General features: G+C 45.3%; 1 protein-coding gene across 2 annotated transcripts in view; it reads left to right on the forward strand.

Annotated features, from left to right (window-relative positions):
* Nucleotides 1-1261: 1261 nt before the first annotated feature.
* LOC147425547 (uncharacterized) overlaps nucleotides 1262-16722 on the forward strand; it is a 41248-nt gene continuing 25787 nt past the window's right edge. The window contains exons 1-3 of one of the 2 annotated variants that reach the window (XM_086499600.1): nucleotides 1262-1563; nucleotides 1945-2003; nucleotides 2095-2212. In XM_086499600.1, coding sequence (XP_086355726.1) covers nucleotides 1331-1563; nucleotides 1945-2003; nucleotides 2095-2212 — 410 coding nt within the window. In that variant the 5' untranslated portion in view covers nucleotides 1262-1330. Of the gene's footprint in view, nucleotides 1564-1944; nucleotides 2004-2094; nucleotides 2232-16722 lie in introns of both variants that reach the window. The other variant, XM_086499599.1, reaches the window with a different exon arrangement.

Here is a 16722-nt window from a genome sequence, read left to right on the forward strand (position 1 = left end):
GCTCCCCCATAGGCCTTCCACTCACAAGGGCCCTGTTCTCCTCTTTCACATTAGTTGGTAGTAGTAACTGCGTATCTTTTATTGGAGCTTTTACTTGTTGCACATTGGTTAGAGACGGTCAAAAGGCACTTCTCTAGCGTGTCGGGTGCTTCAACTACACCCTCCCCCCCCCCCCCCCCCCCCCCTTCCCCCAGCAAAGCTGCCTCCTTCGCACGAGCTGGTAATAGGTTGCGTATCTTTTAATGTAGCTTTTACTTGCTGCAAACTGGTTAGAGACGATCAAAAGGCACTTCTCTAGCCTACGCGGTGCTTCAACTAGCTCAGTCGATGAAGCTACTGCATAGAATTCTAGATGCAAACAACTGAGTGTGCAAGCTTCAATGGGGTTGTTGTTTGAATAATTAAGGGCCCTCCAAAGGCTCGTTAGCGAGCCTATGAGGGAGGCCTCTTCGAGCTCCATCCCCTCATCACTTAAACCCATGTATACCTTAGCCATACCCCTCCATTTTAGTTTACTTTTTTTCGTAGCATGTTTATTTTCAACACTTTTGTCGATACCCAAGGACATATACATGTACATTGTTCTGTCTCACAAGCTGACATTGGCCTTCTCTCTCTCTCTCTCTCTCTCTCTCTCTCTCTCTCTCTTTGAACCTGAGTCAACACAAATACCTCATTACTAGGCTTTGACCCCATCATAGGTGTGTGTCCTCCCTTTCACTAGATTGGGCATCCTCAACTAGATGTGCCACACATAGAGTCTCCCTCTCTCTCTCTCTCTCTCTCTCTCTCAATTAGCTGAATTGAACATGAGTCAACACAAACACCTTATTAGAAGGCCTTGACCCCATCAAATGCGTGCATGCGTGCGTGCATGCACGTGTGTCTTGACTCCTCCCTTTCACTAGCATGGACGCCTTCGACTATAGTCGACACACGCAAATCGAGGGGTCGATGTCAAATAACAATGCCATGTGGCACCAACCTGTTGCCTTGATGCACGGCTCAAGGGTCGACCCTCCACCCTGCCTGGTCCTAGTCAGACACCCCAACCATCTCCCCTAGCGTGATGTTCTGGTAGTTTTGCGCCTTAGAAATACCCCCGCTTGATGCACAGTTCGATGTCCCAGATCTCATCTCGTGTCACTTTTTTTTTTTTTTTTTGGATGGGACACACACACACACTCACGCGCGCGCGCGCACACACACACACACTCTCTCTCTCTCAGATTCCCTTGATTGAACTTTGGATAGAGTGTAGGCTAGTGGTGCCCTTTAGAGCAGGCCTACGTTTATCAAGCGTGTGTGCATCACAAGCGGCAAGAGTGGAATGGCTGCTACGTCAATGGGCGCTGGAGTTGGAGTGCCATCTCTAACAAACAACAACAGGGGACCCATTCTGCTACACTCTACAGGAGGCTTGCGGTCCTCTGCAGACAAGCTTGCTTTGAAGAGCGCCTTCTTCAATGGCGCGTCTGCGTTGCTCTTTCCTCTGCCTCTCATGCAGCACAGAATTTCCATGCGAGCTGCCACAAAGGGCGCTTACATTTGCAGAGACTGCGGGTAATGCATGCATTCCTTGAGCTTATGGATATGTAGGTCAATTCCTCATCCTGTATGACAAGAATGCCCTCTTGTGAGGCTCCTGCCTATGAGATCGATTGGCATGCTGAGCATATGCTTGCTAGCTGACATTCTTGGTATTGCATGTGGTTAATGTGGGTTTCCATTCATACTGCGGAATCTCAATGGTAAAGACACGGGGGGTATCCCATGAATGCCCTCTTGTGAAGCTCCTGCTTATGAGATCGATTTACTTACTGAGCATATGCATGTTAGCTGATATCCTCAGTATTGCATATGATTATATGTTTTGCAATTACGTGGCAGCGGACAGATACTGGCGGTATCCCATGCATTTGACGTGTCTTGGTATACATGTAGGTACATCTACAGTGACAGGAAGCCTTTTGACAAACTATCTGATGATTATCGATGCCCTGGTGAGTGATCTTTCTCCCCTGCTCCGGCTGTAGAGTGTTTATGAGCAAACAAGAAGAGAACCTTATCTTTTCTGTGTCCTGTATGCTGCAGTTTGCTCTGCCCCTAAGAGACGATTTAAGCCTTATGACATACCCGTGGCTTCAAATGCCAACCAGCTTGATGTTCGAAAAGCTCGCAAAGCACAACTGAAGGGTGATGATGCTATCGGGTTTGTTTCCTTCATTCATGTGACCTTTAAACCTACCTTTTGATTCGATTTGGCTGTGTTCTTGTTGTGTTGTTACATTGTAAACTATAGAGATATTCAAAAGTTTATACTTGGACATGCTGATGTAGTCCATATTCTTTTGGTGGAAAGCTGCAATGCTGGGGCTGTTAAATGTTCTTATTTTGAAAACTAGTGGAAGGGGTTTCCGAAACTAGTGAAATGGGTTCGTCCTCACCTAGAGTCTAACTTAGGACCTACCCAATTAGCTGCATGCAGAGAATTGGAGATGCATTGAAAATGTTGCGCCTTTTCCACCATCCTGTTGATTGTGCTTATTATGGGCACACGGTCTTACACCCTATTCCGTTTTACTATCAATTTGTCTGTTTTGAAGACCAAAGGCTGGACAATCACTAATGGCACCAGGTGAGAACTCACTAGGGTCTGAGCACCACATGTAGAAAGACACATTGCTTCTTGTTATTTCACGGCACAATTGGCCTATGCCTATAGCTTGAGACTTGTCAAAAAAGGAAAACAAGGGAGAGAAGGCTACGCTAGCCATTGAGATAATGGACGCTAGATTGTGGAGAAATAGCTTGAGGCTTGGGGGTAGTAGTACAACTATCCACATTGAAATGAGCAATCAAGCTACAAGTTTACCTCGTGGTAAATACTCAAGACTTTTTACCTTCACCTCTCAAGTGTCAGATGCAACGAAATTGAGAGAATTATACAGAATTGAGGAATCACACAATCACGTCCTTTGTTGTTAACCGTGCATTAGTGAATGAGACTTCACATTATTGATGGGTCCTTTCTCGGAATGAATAGAGAATTGTATGGAGCGAGAGGTCTTTCAATGTAGGTGGGCAGATGTACCTCCGGGGCTGATCTGATGCAAAAATGGAAATGGTCTTTATTCGGGGCTGGGTATGGCTGCCACAAGGTAAATCAGCGGCTTATTTGCACACATGATGTGAGGTTTCAAGGGCTGAATGCTGGCTGCAAAAACACAGATCTGAAATGCAAAAAGTGCAGCAGATCTGCAAGGGATTTTTTTGCTGAATGACAGGGTGTAATGTCACGTGACACATCCCAACCCTATGTGTCCGTGGACAAGCTACACCACAGCAGGGTTCAGTTAGTTCAGTCAAGTCTAGATTAGCAGTCATCTTGCACTTTTGTGAGTCTATTCGTAGACCGTGCATGCCCAGTCACTTAGCATAGATGCATATCCTCCGGTTGCATACAGCATGATCATCGGAATTCCCATCAGAATCCATTAGCATCAGTTAGGGGAATTTTCCAGTGCATTTAGCCTATTTTCCTATTTATTGGGATTTTCACTTATTATTTTTAAGTGACTTTCCTACAAAAGTAGGTAGGGCAATTTTGCTAAGTTTCTATATAAGCAAACCCAAGTTAGCACTAAATGGCAGAAGAGGCAGCAGGAGCTTCCTGCTCAACAGGCAACTTCTCAGCAGTACCCCCCTCAGCAGTAGACCCTCGCCATCCACTCCTTCCCTTTGGCGTTTCCTCCCCGCAAGCCATCGCCGACAAGTCCTCTTGCCTGGCATTCCAACCTCAACAGATACATCCCAGCCAGCGTTTTTCAACCCTTGACAAAAACGCCAGGATCATTGCAGATTCAGCGTTTTTTCAGCCCTTGACAAAAACGCCAGCATCATTGCAGATTCAACGTTTTTTCAGCCCTGTCAAAAACGCCAGCTCAGCAGTAGCAAAACGCAGAATTCAGCAGTTGGATTCTCACAGTTTTCAGCTTATGACGCAGTAGCAGATTAGCCCCTAGACGGTTGCAGATTGTTCCCCAAGTTTAGCCCAGCAAAACGCAGCCAAAACAGTCATTTTCAGCCACCGAAACAGTCTCGAAATTCAGCGATTTGAAGATCCCAGATTTGAATCGTCGTCGTCATCATCATCGTCGTCACTGTCACCGTCGTCGTCATCGGCATAGACCAAGTTGCATAGTCCATTGCATACGCATTATACACCTTTGTGCAATCAAAGAATAGACCACTCTCGCCGACGAGAGTGGGGCCTTCGGAGGAGGGTTTTACAACCTCTCGGGTGTTGTATCTCTTCTCTCTCCTTCTCTTAGTCTCATTCACTTGCATGCACAATATCCACTCACTTTGTTCGTGATCATAGCACTCTCCATAAGACGGAAAGCTCTCTCTTTCCCTAAGAACAAAAAGGAACCTTGAGCAATAAAGATCACTAATCTTGAGAAAAAAACAACATTCATTCCGCTGCACCTAACATGTAACAATGTCAGACTTTGTAAATAATTAATTTATTTACAAGAAAATAGTTATCTAGTTAGTTGTGTGCACATCAGAAGAGAACTAGCAGTTCTAGGGCCTTACGTGTGTCCAAACTTGGGCAAGAGCATCTCAGGGAGGCCCTAGCAGAAGAATATCTTGAAGCCCTAGTGATTGGGAAATTGGGTCTTCAATAAGGGGTAGACACTAGCCTCAGATTTCAGGCTCATAAAATTACGCGCGTCAGTGAGAGCACAGGAATGAGATGGGGTCCTTAGAACAGTAATCCTTAGGCTTGGATTATTTTTAAGGCCTTAGGTGTCACGTGACACATCCCAACCCTATGTGTCCGTGGACAAGCTACACCACAACAGGGTTCAATCAGTTTAGATTAGCAGTGATCTGGCACTTTTGTGAGTCTATTCGTAAACCGTGCATGCCTAGTCACTTAGCATAGATGCATATCCTCCGGTTGCACATAGCATGATCATCGGAATTCCCATCAGAATCCATTAGCATCAGTTAGGGAAATTTTCCAGTGCATTTAGCCTATTTTCTTATTTTTGGTTATTTTCACTTATTAATTTAAGTGACTTTCCAACAAAAGTAGGTAGGGCAATTTTGCTAAGTTAATATATAAGCAAACCCAAGTTAGCACTTTCTGGCAGAAGAGGTAGCAGGAGCTTCCCGCTCAACAGGCAACTTCTCAGCAGTAACTCCCCTCAACAGTAGACCCTCGCCATCCACTCCTTCCCTTTGGCGTTTCCTCCCAGCAAGCCATCGCCTACAAGTCCTCTTGCCTGGCGTTTTCCAACCTCAGCAGATACATCTCAGCCAGCGTTTTTCAGCCTTGACAAAAACGCCAGCATCACTTGCAGATTCAGTGTTTTTTCAGCCTTGTCAAAAACGCCAGCTCAGCAGCAGCAAAAACGCAGAATTCAGCAGTTGGATTCTCGCAGTTTTCAGCCTATGACATCGCAGTAGATCACCCCCAAGATGGTTACAGATGATCCCCCATTTTCAGCCATAAAAACGCAGCCAAAACAGTCATTTTCAGCCACCGAAACAGTCCCGAAATTCAGCGATTAGGAGATCTCAGATTTCAGCCATCAAGTCGTCGTCGTCACCACCGTCGTCGTCATCGGCATAGTCCCATTGCATACGCATTGTACACCTTTGTGCAATCAAAGTAGACCACTCTCACCGACGAGAGTGGGGCCTTCGGAGGAGGGTTTTACAACCTCTCGGGTGTCGTATCTCTTCTCTCTCCTTCTCTCAGTCTCATTCACTTGCACGCAGAATATCCATTCACTTAGTTCGTGATCATAGCACTCTCCATAAGACGGAAAGCTCTCTCTTTCCCGAAGAACTAAAAGGAACCTTGAGCAATAAAGATCACTAATCTTGAGAAAATACAACATTCATTCCGTTGCACCTAACATTGGTATCAGAGCTTTGGAAGTGTTCTGCATTACTCAAGGAAAGAACCACGAGAACCACAAGAATTTCTTTTTGCTTGTTGCAATCGCACGAACCCAAGTTTACTTGGGCGTGGCGATTCCTAATCGTGTTTTGTTGAAGAGTGACAGGAATCCCAAGAAAGAAGGGCTTGTCGAGCCTCCCCTTGTGTCTCTTTTCACTCATTGAGAGTGGACCGTGCACTTAGCGGCCGGCCAATCGACGTGAGGTGGGAAAAAGCAACCTTGGTGTGAGTGCAATTGCCAAGGGATGCGCCCTTAGAAAGGAGTAGAACTCTGGTGAAGAGAAGATCCTTCTCCAACGCGATTTGCAAGCGAAAGAAAACCTAAAGAACCCCAAGAACCCAAGACCCTCAAGACTCAAGAACCCAAGATTTTCACAAATCAAGGAACTTAAGAACCCAAGATCCGCAAGAACCCAAGTTCCTCGTGGACTTAAGAACCCAAGACCCCAAGAACCCACGATTGTAGAATGGTCATCACTCGAAGCGGAATGGATACTTCGCTTGGAGGTGATGAGCATGAGAGAGACGAAGAAGAATTTTCCACACCAGGAGGTTTTTCTGACCCTTCCCCATCTACGACAAGGATTGCACTAACTTCTATGGAGGCTTTCGACAAAAGGATGACGGACAGGAAGTTAGAAAGCAAAGAAAGAATAGCAACCATAGAGCGCAAATACCAAGAAAGAATGACAACCATAGCGCGTGATAGCGAGCAAGCACGCTTGGAAGCCAAAGCAAGAGAAGCAGAATTTGATCGAGCGAACAAAGCAAGACAAGCAGAATTTTATCGCGAGAACAAAGCACGAATGCAAGAGATGTTGCGACTCTTTTCTCAAGTTCAGGCACCGATGCAAGAGATTCGGGAAAAGGAGACTCTCTGAGTCTCTTCTTCTCCAAAGCATGACACACAGGATTTGCATGATTGTGTGAAGCATGATGATGATTTGATTGACAATGATTTGCATGATGAATTGATTGACAATGATCAGCATGATGATTTGGACGATAAAGACAAGCATGATGATTTGCATGATCAAGATGTGATTTCTCACAAGCATGATGATTTGCATAATCAAGATGTGATTTCTCACAAGCATAATGAGTTGCATGAAGATGATGTGATTGTTCACAAGGATGATGTGTTAGTGGATGCTTTTTCTAGCGAAGCTAACCTTGTTGTTGATCCGATCAATCACCAAGAATCGATCTTGGCTTTCGAGTCGAGGTCCACAGATCCCCCACAAGAAGATTCGATAGATCCTGAAGAACCGATCTTGGCTCTCAAGCCTTGGTCCATAGAGCCCTCACAGGAAGTATTATGTGTTCACATGATTGATACACACGCACTGTTCGAGTGTTTCATTCGTGAAGGTTTTCTGTATTTTAGTCAACATCGTTATGTGATCCCTTTTCCTAGGCATGACATATTGTATGTTGAGCACGTTTCTCTCATGGATGAGCACGAATGTATGCAAATTGTTTAGGAAAAGTTGAAAAGTTTGTATGTAAGGAAGTCACATTCCATGTCTCTTCCTTGGCATGACACAGTTTCTGAAAGATCACATGATAGTATGAGCACCAAGCATGGGCATTTCCTTTGTGATTTGTCACAGTTGATTGATTTTGATCAAACAGAAAAGATTCGATCGCATTGTTTGCAGGTGTTTGATGAATGGGTTGCCACTCCGTCTCTATGTTCATCGCCATTGCATACAGAGTCTTTAGAGAAGACAAGATTTTTTTCCTTCACTTTACATGGAATGGGTATGTTCATGGTTTTGTGTTGGAGATGGTTTCAGGAATTTTCAGCCATGGAGATTCTTGAAGACGAAAGAAGCAGGACTCTAGACGAAGTTGAAGTAAGAAAGGAGATTCAGAAGACTTTGTCGCTTTCGGCGCGGCCCAAAGAAGTAGCGTTGCAGACCTTTATGAAGTTCAAGTACCGCTCGAACAACACAGCAGAGTGGGCCGGCGAAGAGTCCCTTCTAGGATTCCGGATGCTGTTGGCGATCTCCCTTGACGCCATACAGTTCGGTACCAGTACCTCACTTTGAAAGGAGGGGATGTAACGCGACACATCCTAACCCTATGTGTCCGTGGACAAGCTACACCACAGCAGGGTTTAGTCAGTTTAGATTAGTAGTGATTTGGCACTTTTGTGAGTCTATTCGTAGACCGTGCATACCCAGTCACTTAGCATAGATGCATATCCTCCGGTTGCACATAGCATGATCATCGGAATTCCCATCAGAATCCATTAGCATCAGTTAGGGGAATTTTTCAGTGCATTTAGCCTATTTTCCTATTTTTGGTTATTTTCACTTATTATTTTTAAGTGACTTTCCTACAAAAGTAGGTAGGGCAATTTTGCTAAGTTAATATATAAGCCATAGTTACCCGGAACGCGGAACGGGAACGGCAACGGGATCCCTGCGGAACGGGGGAACGGCTAGGGGTCCGGAACGGGAACGTCGCGGAACGGGAGGTATAAAAAACACCCAAATAGTGCAATTTTTAGCTCCTTGTGTTTAAATACAAGGAGTATTAGAGTGCTTTGACTCTAATACTCACAAAAAACTCGTTTTGAAGACCATTCAACCTTGCTATGACTAGATGATGAGAGAGAGAGAGAGAGAGAGAGAGAGAGAGAGAGAGAGAGAGAGAGAGAGAGAGAGAGATGGAGAGGGAGAGATTTGAGAGAGTGGGAGGGAGAGGAAGAGAGCTTGAAGGCTTGAAGCCTTGAGCCTTGAGAGAGTGAGTCTTGAGAGGGAGAGATCTTGAGAGTGAGAGGGAGAGAGCTTGAGCCTTGAGGATTAGCTTGTGAAGAGAAAGGGGGAGGGGGGTGCATTTTATGAGTCCTTGAGGCCTTGCACACTTTCAAAAGAAGCCCAAACATTTACTTCAATTTTTTCAATTTTTGCCAAATTTGTTTGTAGCCGTTGGCCGTTCCAGGGGCATTCCGGAACGGTCCGGGGGCATTTCGGAACGTTCCGGAACGGCCGTTCCGGTTTGCATTGGCCACCCGGAACGTCAGACATTCCGGGACGTTCCGGAACGTTCGGGAAGGGAACTGCCCCCCGGAACGCCGGAACAGGGGCTAGGGGGCGTTCCCCGGTAACTATGATATAAGCAAACCCAAGTTAGCACTTTCTGACAGAAGAGGTAGCAGGAGCTTCCCCGCTCAAGAGGCAACTTCTCAGCAGTACCCCCCTCTCAACAATAGACCCTCGCCATCCACTCCTTCCCTTCGGCGTTTCCTCCCAGCAAGCCATCGCCTACAAGTCCTCTTGCCTGGCGTTTTCCAACCTCAGCAGATACATCTCAGCCAACGTTTTTCAGCCTTGACAAAAACGCCAGCATCACTTGCAGATTCAGCGTTTTTTCAGCCTTGGCAAAAACGCCAGCTCAGCAGCAGCAAAAACGCAGAATTCAGCAGTTGGATTCTCGCAATTTTCAGCCTATGACATCGCAGTAGATCACCCCCAAGACGGTTGCAGATGATCCCCCATTTTCAGCCATAAAAACGCAGCCAAAACAGTCATTTTCAGCCACCGAAACGGTCCCGAAATTCAGCGATTAGGAGATCTCAGATTTCAGCCATCAAGTCGCCGTCGTCACCACTGTCGTCGTCATCGGCATAGTCCCATTGCATCAATCCATTGCATATGCATTGTACACCTTTGTGCAACAAAGTAGACCACTCTCGCCGACGAGAGTGGGGCCTTCGGAGGAGGGTTTTACAACCTCTCGGGTGTCGTATCTCTTCTCTCTCCTCCTCTCAGTCTCATTCACTTGCACGCACAATATCCATTCACTTTGTTCGTGATCATAGCACTCTCCATAAGACGGAAAGCTCTCTCTTTCCGGAAGAACTAAAAGGAACCTTGAGCAATAAAGATCACTAATCTTGAGAAAATACAACATTCATTCCGCTGCACCTAACATTAGGATAAGTCAGTTAAACTAATTTTAATTGTTTGTGCCGGACCAAATGACCGGATAAGTGCGAACAAGTAATGTCGAAGCAGTGCCGGTACGGCATTGTGTTGGGGAGCAACTAACATTTTCATAAGAAGCATTTCATGTGTGCAGTTGTGAGTTAAATTGCACATTTCATTAATAGCCTAGGGATTTTTAAAGTGAAAAGTTGAATGGTTTTTACTTTAAGTGATTGTGTCACCTGGCACACTTACCAATGCAAAGTGACTCTCTCACTCTCACACTCACTCACTCTCACCCTCCCTCTTCTTCTAGCACCCCCTTTTGGTTGGAGTCTATAAGAGTGCCGCCCCTCCCCCTCTTCTTAGGTTGGCAGTGCATCTATCCCCGCTAAAGTGAGCATGCTCTATGCACGAGAGCTCTCCATTGAAGCTTGAGAATCAGCCCTTGTGGTGTATGTGGTGGTAGGTGCAGTGGAATGAATGTTGTGTTTTCTCAAGATTAGTGATCTTTATTGCTCAAGGTTCCTTTTAGTTCTTAGGGAAAGAGAGCTTTCCGTCTTATGGAGAATGCTATGATCACGAACAAAGTGAGTGGATATTGTGCGTGCAAATGAATGAGACTGAGAGGAGGAGAGAGAAGAGATACGGCACCGAGAGGTTTGTAAAACCCTCCTCCGAAGGCCCCACTCTCATCGGCGAGAGTGGTCTATTCTTTGATTGCACAAAGGTGTACAATGCGTATGCAATGGACTATGCGACTTGGTCTATGCCGATGACGACGACGGTGACGACGACGACGATGGCTGGAATCTGAGATCTTCTAATCGCTGAAGTTCGGGACTGTTCGGTGGCTGAAAATGACTGTTTTGGCTGCGTTTTCTTGGCTGAAAAATGAGGTTTCTTAGGGCTGAAAACTGATGGTCTTTACGGGCTGAATTTGCTACACTTTAGGTGAATAATGCCGGTCTTAATTTGCTGCTGAAATCCGAAAACGCCAGGGGTTGAAATTGGTCCTTCTGTCGCCGGGGTTCTGCAAATGCAAAAACGCTAGGCTGATCTGCTGTGTCGTGATGACGCCGGGGCTGATCTGCTGTGCACAAATCGCCAAGGCTGATCTGATGCAAAAACGCTAGGTCTTCTGTGGAGAAAACGCCAGAGTAGTCGCGGGGGTTGGTCTTGCTGAGAAGTTGCCTGTTGAGCAAGGTGCTCCTGCTGCCTCTTCTGCCAGAAAGTGCTAACTTGGGTTTGCTTATATATTAACTTAGCAAAATTGCCCTACCTACTTTTGTAGGAAAGTCACTTAAAAATAATAAGTGAAAATCCCAATAAATAGGAAAATAGGCTAAATACACTGGAAAATTCCCCTAACTGATGTGAATGGATTCTGATGGGAATTCTGATGATCATGCTGTGTGCATCCGGAGGATATGCATCTATGCTAAGTGACTGGACATGCACGGTCTACAAATAGACTCACAAAAGTGCGAGATCACTGCTAATCTAGACTTGACTTGGCTGACGGGAACCCTGCTATGGTGTAGCTTGTCCACGGACACATAGGGTTGGGATGTGTCACGTGACATCCCCTCCTTTTCAAAGTGAGGTACTGGTATCGAACTGTATGGCATCGAGGGAGATCGCCAACAGCATCCGGAATCCTGGAAGGGACTCGTCCCCGGCCCACTCTGATGTGTGGGTCGAGCGGTACTTGAATTTCATAAAGGTCTGCAATGCTTGCTTCTTTGGGCCGCGCCGAAAGCGACTCAAAGTCTTCTATAGCTCCTTTCTTACTTCAACTTCGTCTAGAGTCGTGCTTCTTCCATCTTCAAGAATCTCCATGGCTGAAAATTCCTGAAACAATCTCCAACACAAAACCATGAACATACCCATTCCATGTAAAGTGAAGGAAAAAAATCTTGTCTTCTCTAAAGATTGTGTATGCAATGTAGATGAACATAGAGACGGAGTTACAACCCGTTCATCAAACACATGCAAACAATGAGATCGAATCTTTTCTGTTTGATCGAAATCAATCAACTGTGGCAAATCACAATGGAAATGCCAATGCTTGGTGCTCATACAATCATGTGATCTTTCGGAAATTGTGTCATGCCAAGGAAGAGACATGGAATGTGACTTCCTGACATACAAACTTTTCAACTTTTCATGAACAATCCGCATACATTCGTGCTCATCCATGAGAGAAACGTGCTCAACATACAATATACAATATGTTATGCCTAGGAAAAGGGATCACATAACGATGTTGACTAAAATACAGGAAACCTTCACGAATGAAACACTCGAACAATGCGTGCGTATCAATCATGCGAACACATAATACTTCCTTTGATGGTTCTTTGGACCAAGGCTTGAGAGCCAAGATCGGTTCTTCCTGAAGGGGTTCTGTGGACCTAGGCTCGAGAGCCAAGATCTCTTCTTCTTGAATGATCGAATCGTCCTATGGGGGTTCTTTGGACCTCGACTCGAAAGCCAAGATCGCTTTGATCGAATCTACAACGAGGTTAGTTTCGCTAGAAAAAGCATCAACTAACACATCATCCTTGTAAACAATCACATCTTCTTCATGCATTTTATCATGCTTGTGAGAAATCACATCTTGATCATGCAAATCATCATGCTTGTCATTGTCATCCAAATCATTATGGAAATCATTGGCATCCAAATCATCATGCTTATCATTGTCATTCAAATCATCATGCTTAGCAATATCATTCAAATCAGCATCATGCTTCAAACAATTATGCAAATCCTGTGTACCCTGCTTTGGAGAAGAAGAGACGGAGATAGTCTCCTTTTCGTGATTCTATGCAAAGTACGCCTGTACTTGAGAAAAAAGTTGCCAAAACTCTTTGTTTTGTCGGTCGATTTGTTCTTGTATTGCTTTTCTTTCTGCTTTGTTTGTTGTGTGTCTGCGATCCATTTATGCTTCTCTTGCTTTGTTTGCTGCTTGTCTTTCTGCTTTGGCTTCTGCGTGTCTGCGTTCCATTTCTTTGAATTCACGATCCAATTTGGCTTGTCGTTCTTTGGCTTCCAAGCGTGCTTGCTCACGCTCACACGCTATGGCTGCCATTCTTACTGCATTTGTTGCTCTGCGTTGTAAATTTTGTTCCATAAACAACAGCTTCAACTCCTCCTTTGGAGTTAATGCAATCGGTGTCGTAGATGGGGAAGGGTCAGAAAAACCTCCTGGTGGGGAAAATTCTTCTTCGCCTCTCTCATGCTCATCACTTCCAAGCGAAGTATCCAATCCGCTTCGAGTGATGACCATTCTGAAGTCGTGGGGTCTTGTGGGTTCTAGGGGGTCTTGGGTTCTTAAGTTCACGAGGAACTTGGGTTCTTGAGGTGTTCTTTCGCTTGCAAATCGCGTTGAGAAGGATCTTCTCTTCACCCGAGTTCTACCCTTTTCTGCGGGCGCACCCCTTGGGGGCCTTGCGCTCACACCAAGGTTGCTTTTTCCCACCTCACGTCGATTGGCTGGCCGCTAAGTGCACGGTCCGCTCTCAATGAGTGAAAAGAGACACAAGGGGAGGCTGGACAAGCCCTTCTTTCTTGGGATTCCTGTCACTCTTCAACAAAACACGATTAGTAATCGCCATGCCCAAGTAAACTTGGGTTCGTGCGATCGCAACAAGCAAAAAAATTCTTGTGGTTCTTTCTTTGAGTAATGCAGAACACTTCCAAAGCTCTGATACCAATGTTAGGTGCAGCGGAATGAATGTTGTATTTTCTCAAGATTAGTGATCTTTATTGCTCAAGGTTCCTTTTAGTTCTTAGGGAAAGAGAGCTTTCCGTCTTATGGAGAATGCTATGATAACGAACAAAGTGAGTGGATATTGTGCGTGCAAATGAATGAGACTGAGAGAAGGAGAGAGAAGAGATACGACATCGAGAGGTTTGTAAAACCCTCCTCCGAAGGCTCCACTCTCGTCGGCGAGAGTGGTCTATTCTTTGATTGCACAAAGGTGTACAATGCGTATGCAATGGACTATGCGACTTGGTCTATGCCGATGACGACGACGGTGACGACGACAACGACGACGATGGTTGGAATCTGAGATCTTCTAATCGCTGAATTTCGGGACTGTTCGGTGGCTGAAAATGACTGTTTTGGCTGTGTTTTCTTGGCTGAAAAATGAGGTTTCTTAGGGCTGAAAACTGATGGTCTTTACGGGCTGAATTTGCTACACTTTAGGTGAATAATGCTGGTCTTAATTTGCTGCTGAAATCCAAAAACGCCAGGGGCTGAAATTGGTCCTTCTGTCGCCGGGGTTTTGCAAATGCAAAAACGCTAGGCTGATTTGCTGTGTCGTGATGACGCCGGGGCTGATCTGCTGTGCACAAATCGCCAAGGCTGATCTGATGCAAAAACGCTAGGTCTTCTGTGGAGAAAACGCTAGAGTAGTCGCGGGGGTTGGTCTTGCTGAGAAGTTACCTGTTGAGCAAGGTGCTCCTGCTGCCTCTTCTGCCAGAAAGTGCTAACTTGGGTTTGCTTATATATTAACTTAGCAAAATTGCCCTACCTACTTTTATAGGAAAGTCACTTAAAAATAATAAGTGAAAATCCCAATAAATAGAAAAATAGGCTAAATGCACTGGAAAATTCCCCTAACTGATGCGAATGGATTCTGATGGGAATTCGGATGATCATGCTGTGTGCAACCGGAGGATATGCATCTATGCTAAGTGACTAGACATGCACGGTCTACGAATAGACTCACAAAAGTACCAGATCACTGCTAATCTAGACTTGACTTGGCTGACGGGAACCCTGCTATGGTGTAGCTTGTCCACGGACACTTAGGGTTGGGATGTGTCATGTGACATGTGGAGTCCTGGAGCTCCCATCACCTAGAACAAGGTTTCTCTTGATCATAGGCTGCCGTGGGGGAAGATTCATCACGAAAAGCAATAGAAAACTCTCTTCCTCTCGAGCTTGGCTGTTGCAAATTCTCTGTTTTCAACCCCCAATCACCTCGATTAAGGCTGTTTGTCTGGGCCATGAGTATGAACAAGCATTCTCAAATATTATTTCGCACTACTCCACGCGGGAGTAAAATCACCAATCATTGAAACCAATATTACAACCAGAGTCTCGGCATCAAGACAGATTCAAAACAGATACCATCCATTTCAAACAAATTCCAAACAGGATCACCAAACAAGTTCTCAAACAGATTTCAAACTTAAAAAGCAATCTCGACATTAGTCGAGCTCGAAAAGTCGAATGATTTTCCATTTTGAAATCTGTACCAAAAAATTAGGATTAGGTTCATTCCATAGGGTCGTACCCGAGCACAGCATGGTCCATCAGCTCTTGGACAAATAATGTCTCTTTGGCGGTGATGGTAGGCCCAAGATAGCAATCGCACTGGACCTCCAAGGTCATCTGCTCGTGAAGAGACATCTACTAGGAGATGTCCAGAAATTTCAAGTTATAATCTGTCAGGGTTTCCATAGCAAGCATTTCAGGATACCACACTCTGCCAGAAGTTAGTGTGCGGCTTGGTAGCTGTAGACACCAACATCTGCATGGCATTGCTTTTGAGAGAAAAAGTGACTTGAAATAAATCTTGGATTCTTCTCTTGCAAGTGATATTAATGGCTTATGCCCTGTAAGACATGAGTGGTGAAGACGGGAGCGCGCCCGATGCGCGATGTAGTAAGGGTGGGGGTGGCTAGTGAGCTCGGGGTTAGTGAGCACGGGGTCGGAGCACAAAAGCAAAATTTCCAAAGTTCAGCACGAAGGTAAAATTTTCAATGAACTTTGGAAGTGCAATCTTGCTCTGTCTGCTCTTTGGTAGGACTGGTATGCTTTTAGAAAAGCACACGCATGATGCTCTGATACCACTGTCACCCCTTGCCAATAGAAAAGAAAAGACTGAACAGACTTTTAGCACTTCAATAACAATTGAACCGAGTCTGGGGTTGGAGCACGAAGGCAAAATTTCCAATGAACTTTGGAAGTGCGATCTTGCTCTTTCTGCTCTTTGGTAGGACTGGTATGCTTTCAGAAAAGCACACGCTTGATGCTTGATACCACTGTCACAAGACGGGCACCACGTGCTAATAGAAAAGAACAAACTGAACAAACTTTTAGCACTTCATTAACAACTGAACTGAGTCCAAGGTCGGAGCACGAAGGGAAAATTTCCAATGAACTTTGGGATTGCGATCTTGCTCTGTTTGCTCTTTGGTAGGACTGGTATGCTTTCAGAAGAGCACACGCCTAATGCTTTGATACCATTGCCACAAGACGGGCACCACATGCCAATAGAAAAGAACAGACTGAACAGACTTTTAGCACTTCAATAACAACTGAACCGAGGTCCGGGGTCACAACATGAAGCCAAAATTTCCAATGAACTTCGGAAGTGCGATCTTGCTCTGTCTGCTCTTTGGTAGGACTGGTATGCTTTCAAAAAAGCACACTCCTGATGCTTTGATACCACTGTCACAAGACGGGCACCACGTGCCATTAGAAAAGAATAGACTGAACAGACTTTTAGCACTTCAATAACAACTGAACTGAGAGAGAGAGACGACACACGACACGGAGTGGTGGAATTCCACCACAGAGAGTATTGGCCCCAAACCTTGGCGCCCCTTTCGGCATTTCTTTATATTGCATCAACACATTACAAGTCGGTACTCTAGACTTTGCACCTTCTCCAGGAAGCACGCTCGAGAATGAGCCCATGGCCTCATATTTAATGGCCCTAGCCCCCAAAAGTAGGTTACATGAAAAGCCTTCAAACTCAAAAGCTTATGGTCCAAAAG

The sequence above is a fragment of the Adiantum capillus-veneris genome, chromosome 25 (assembly GCF_014529385.1).
Source record: "Adiantum capillus-veneris isolate H3 chromosome 25, ASM1452938v2, whole genome shotgun sequence".
Lineage (NCBI taxonomy): Eukaryota > Viridiplantae > Streptophyta > Polypodiopsida > Polypodiales > Pteridaceae > Adiantum > Adiantum capillus-veneris.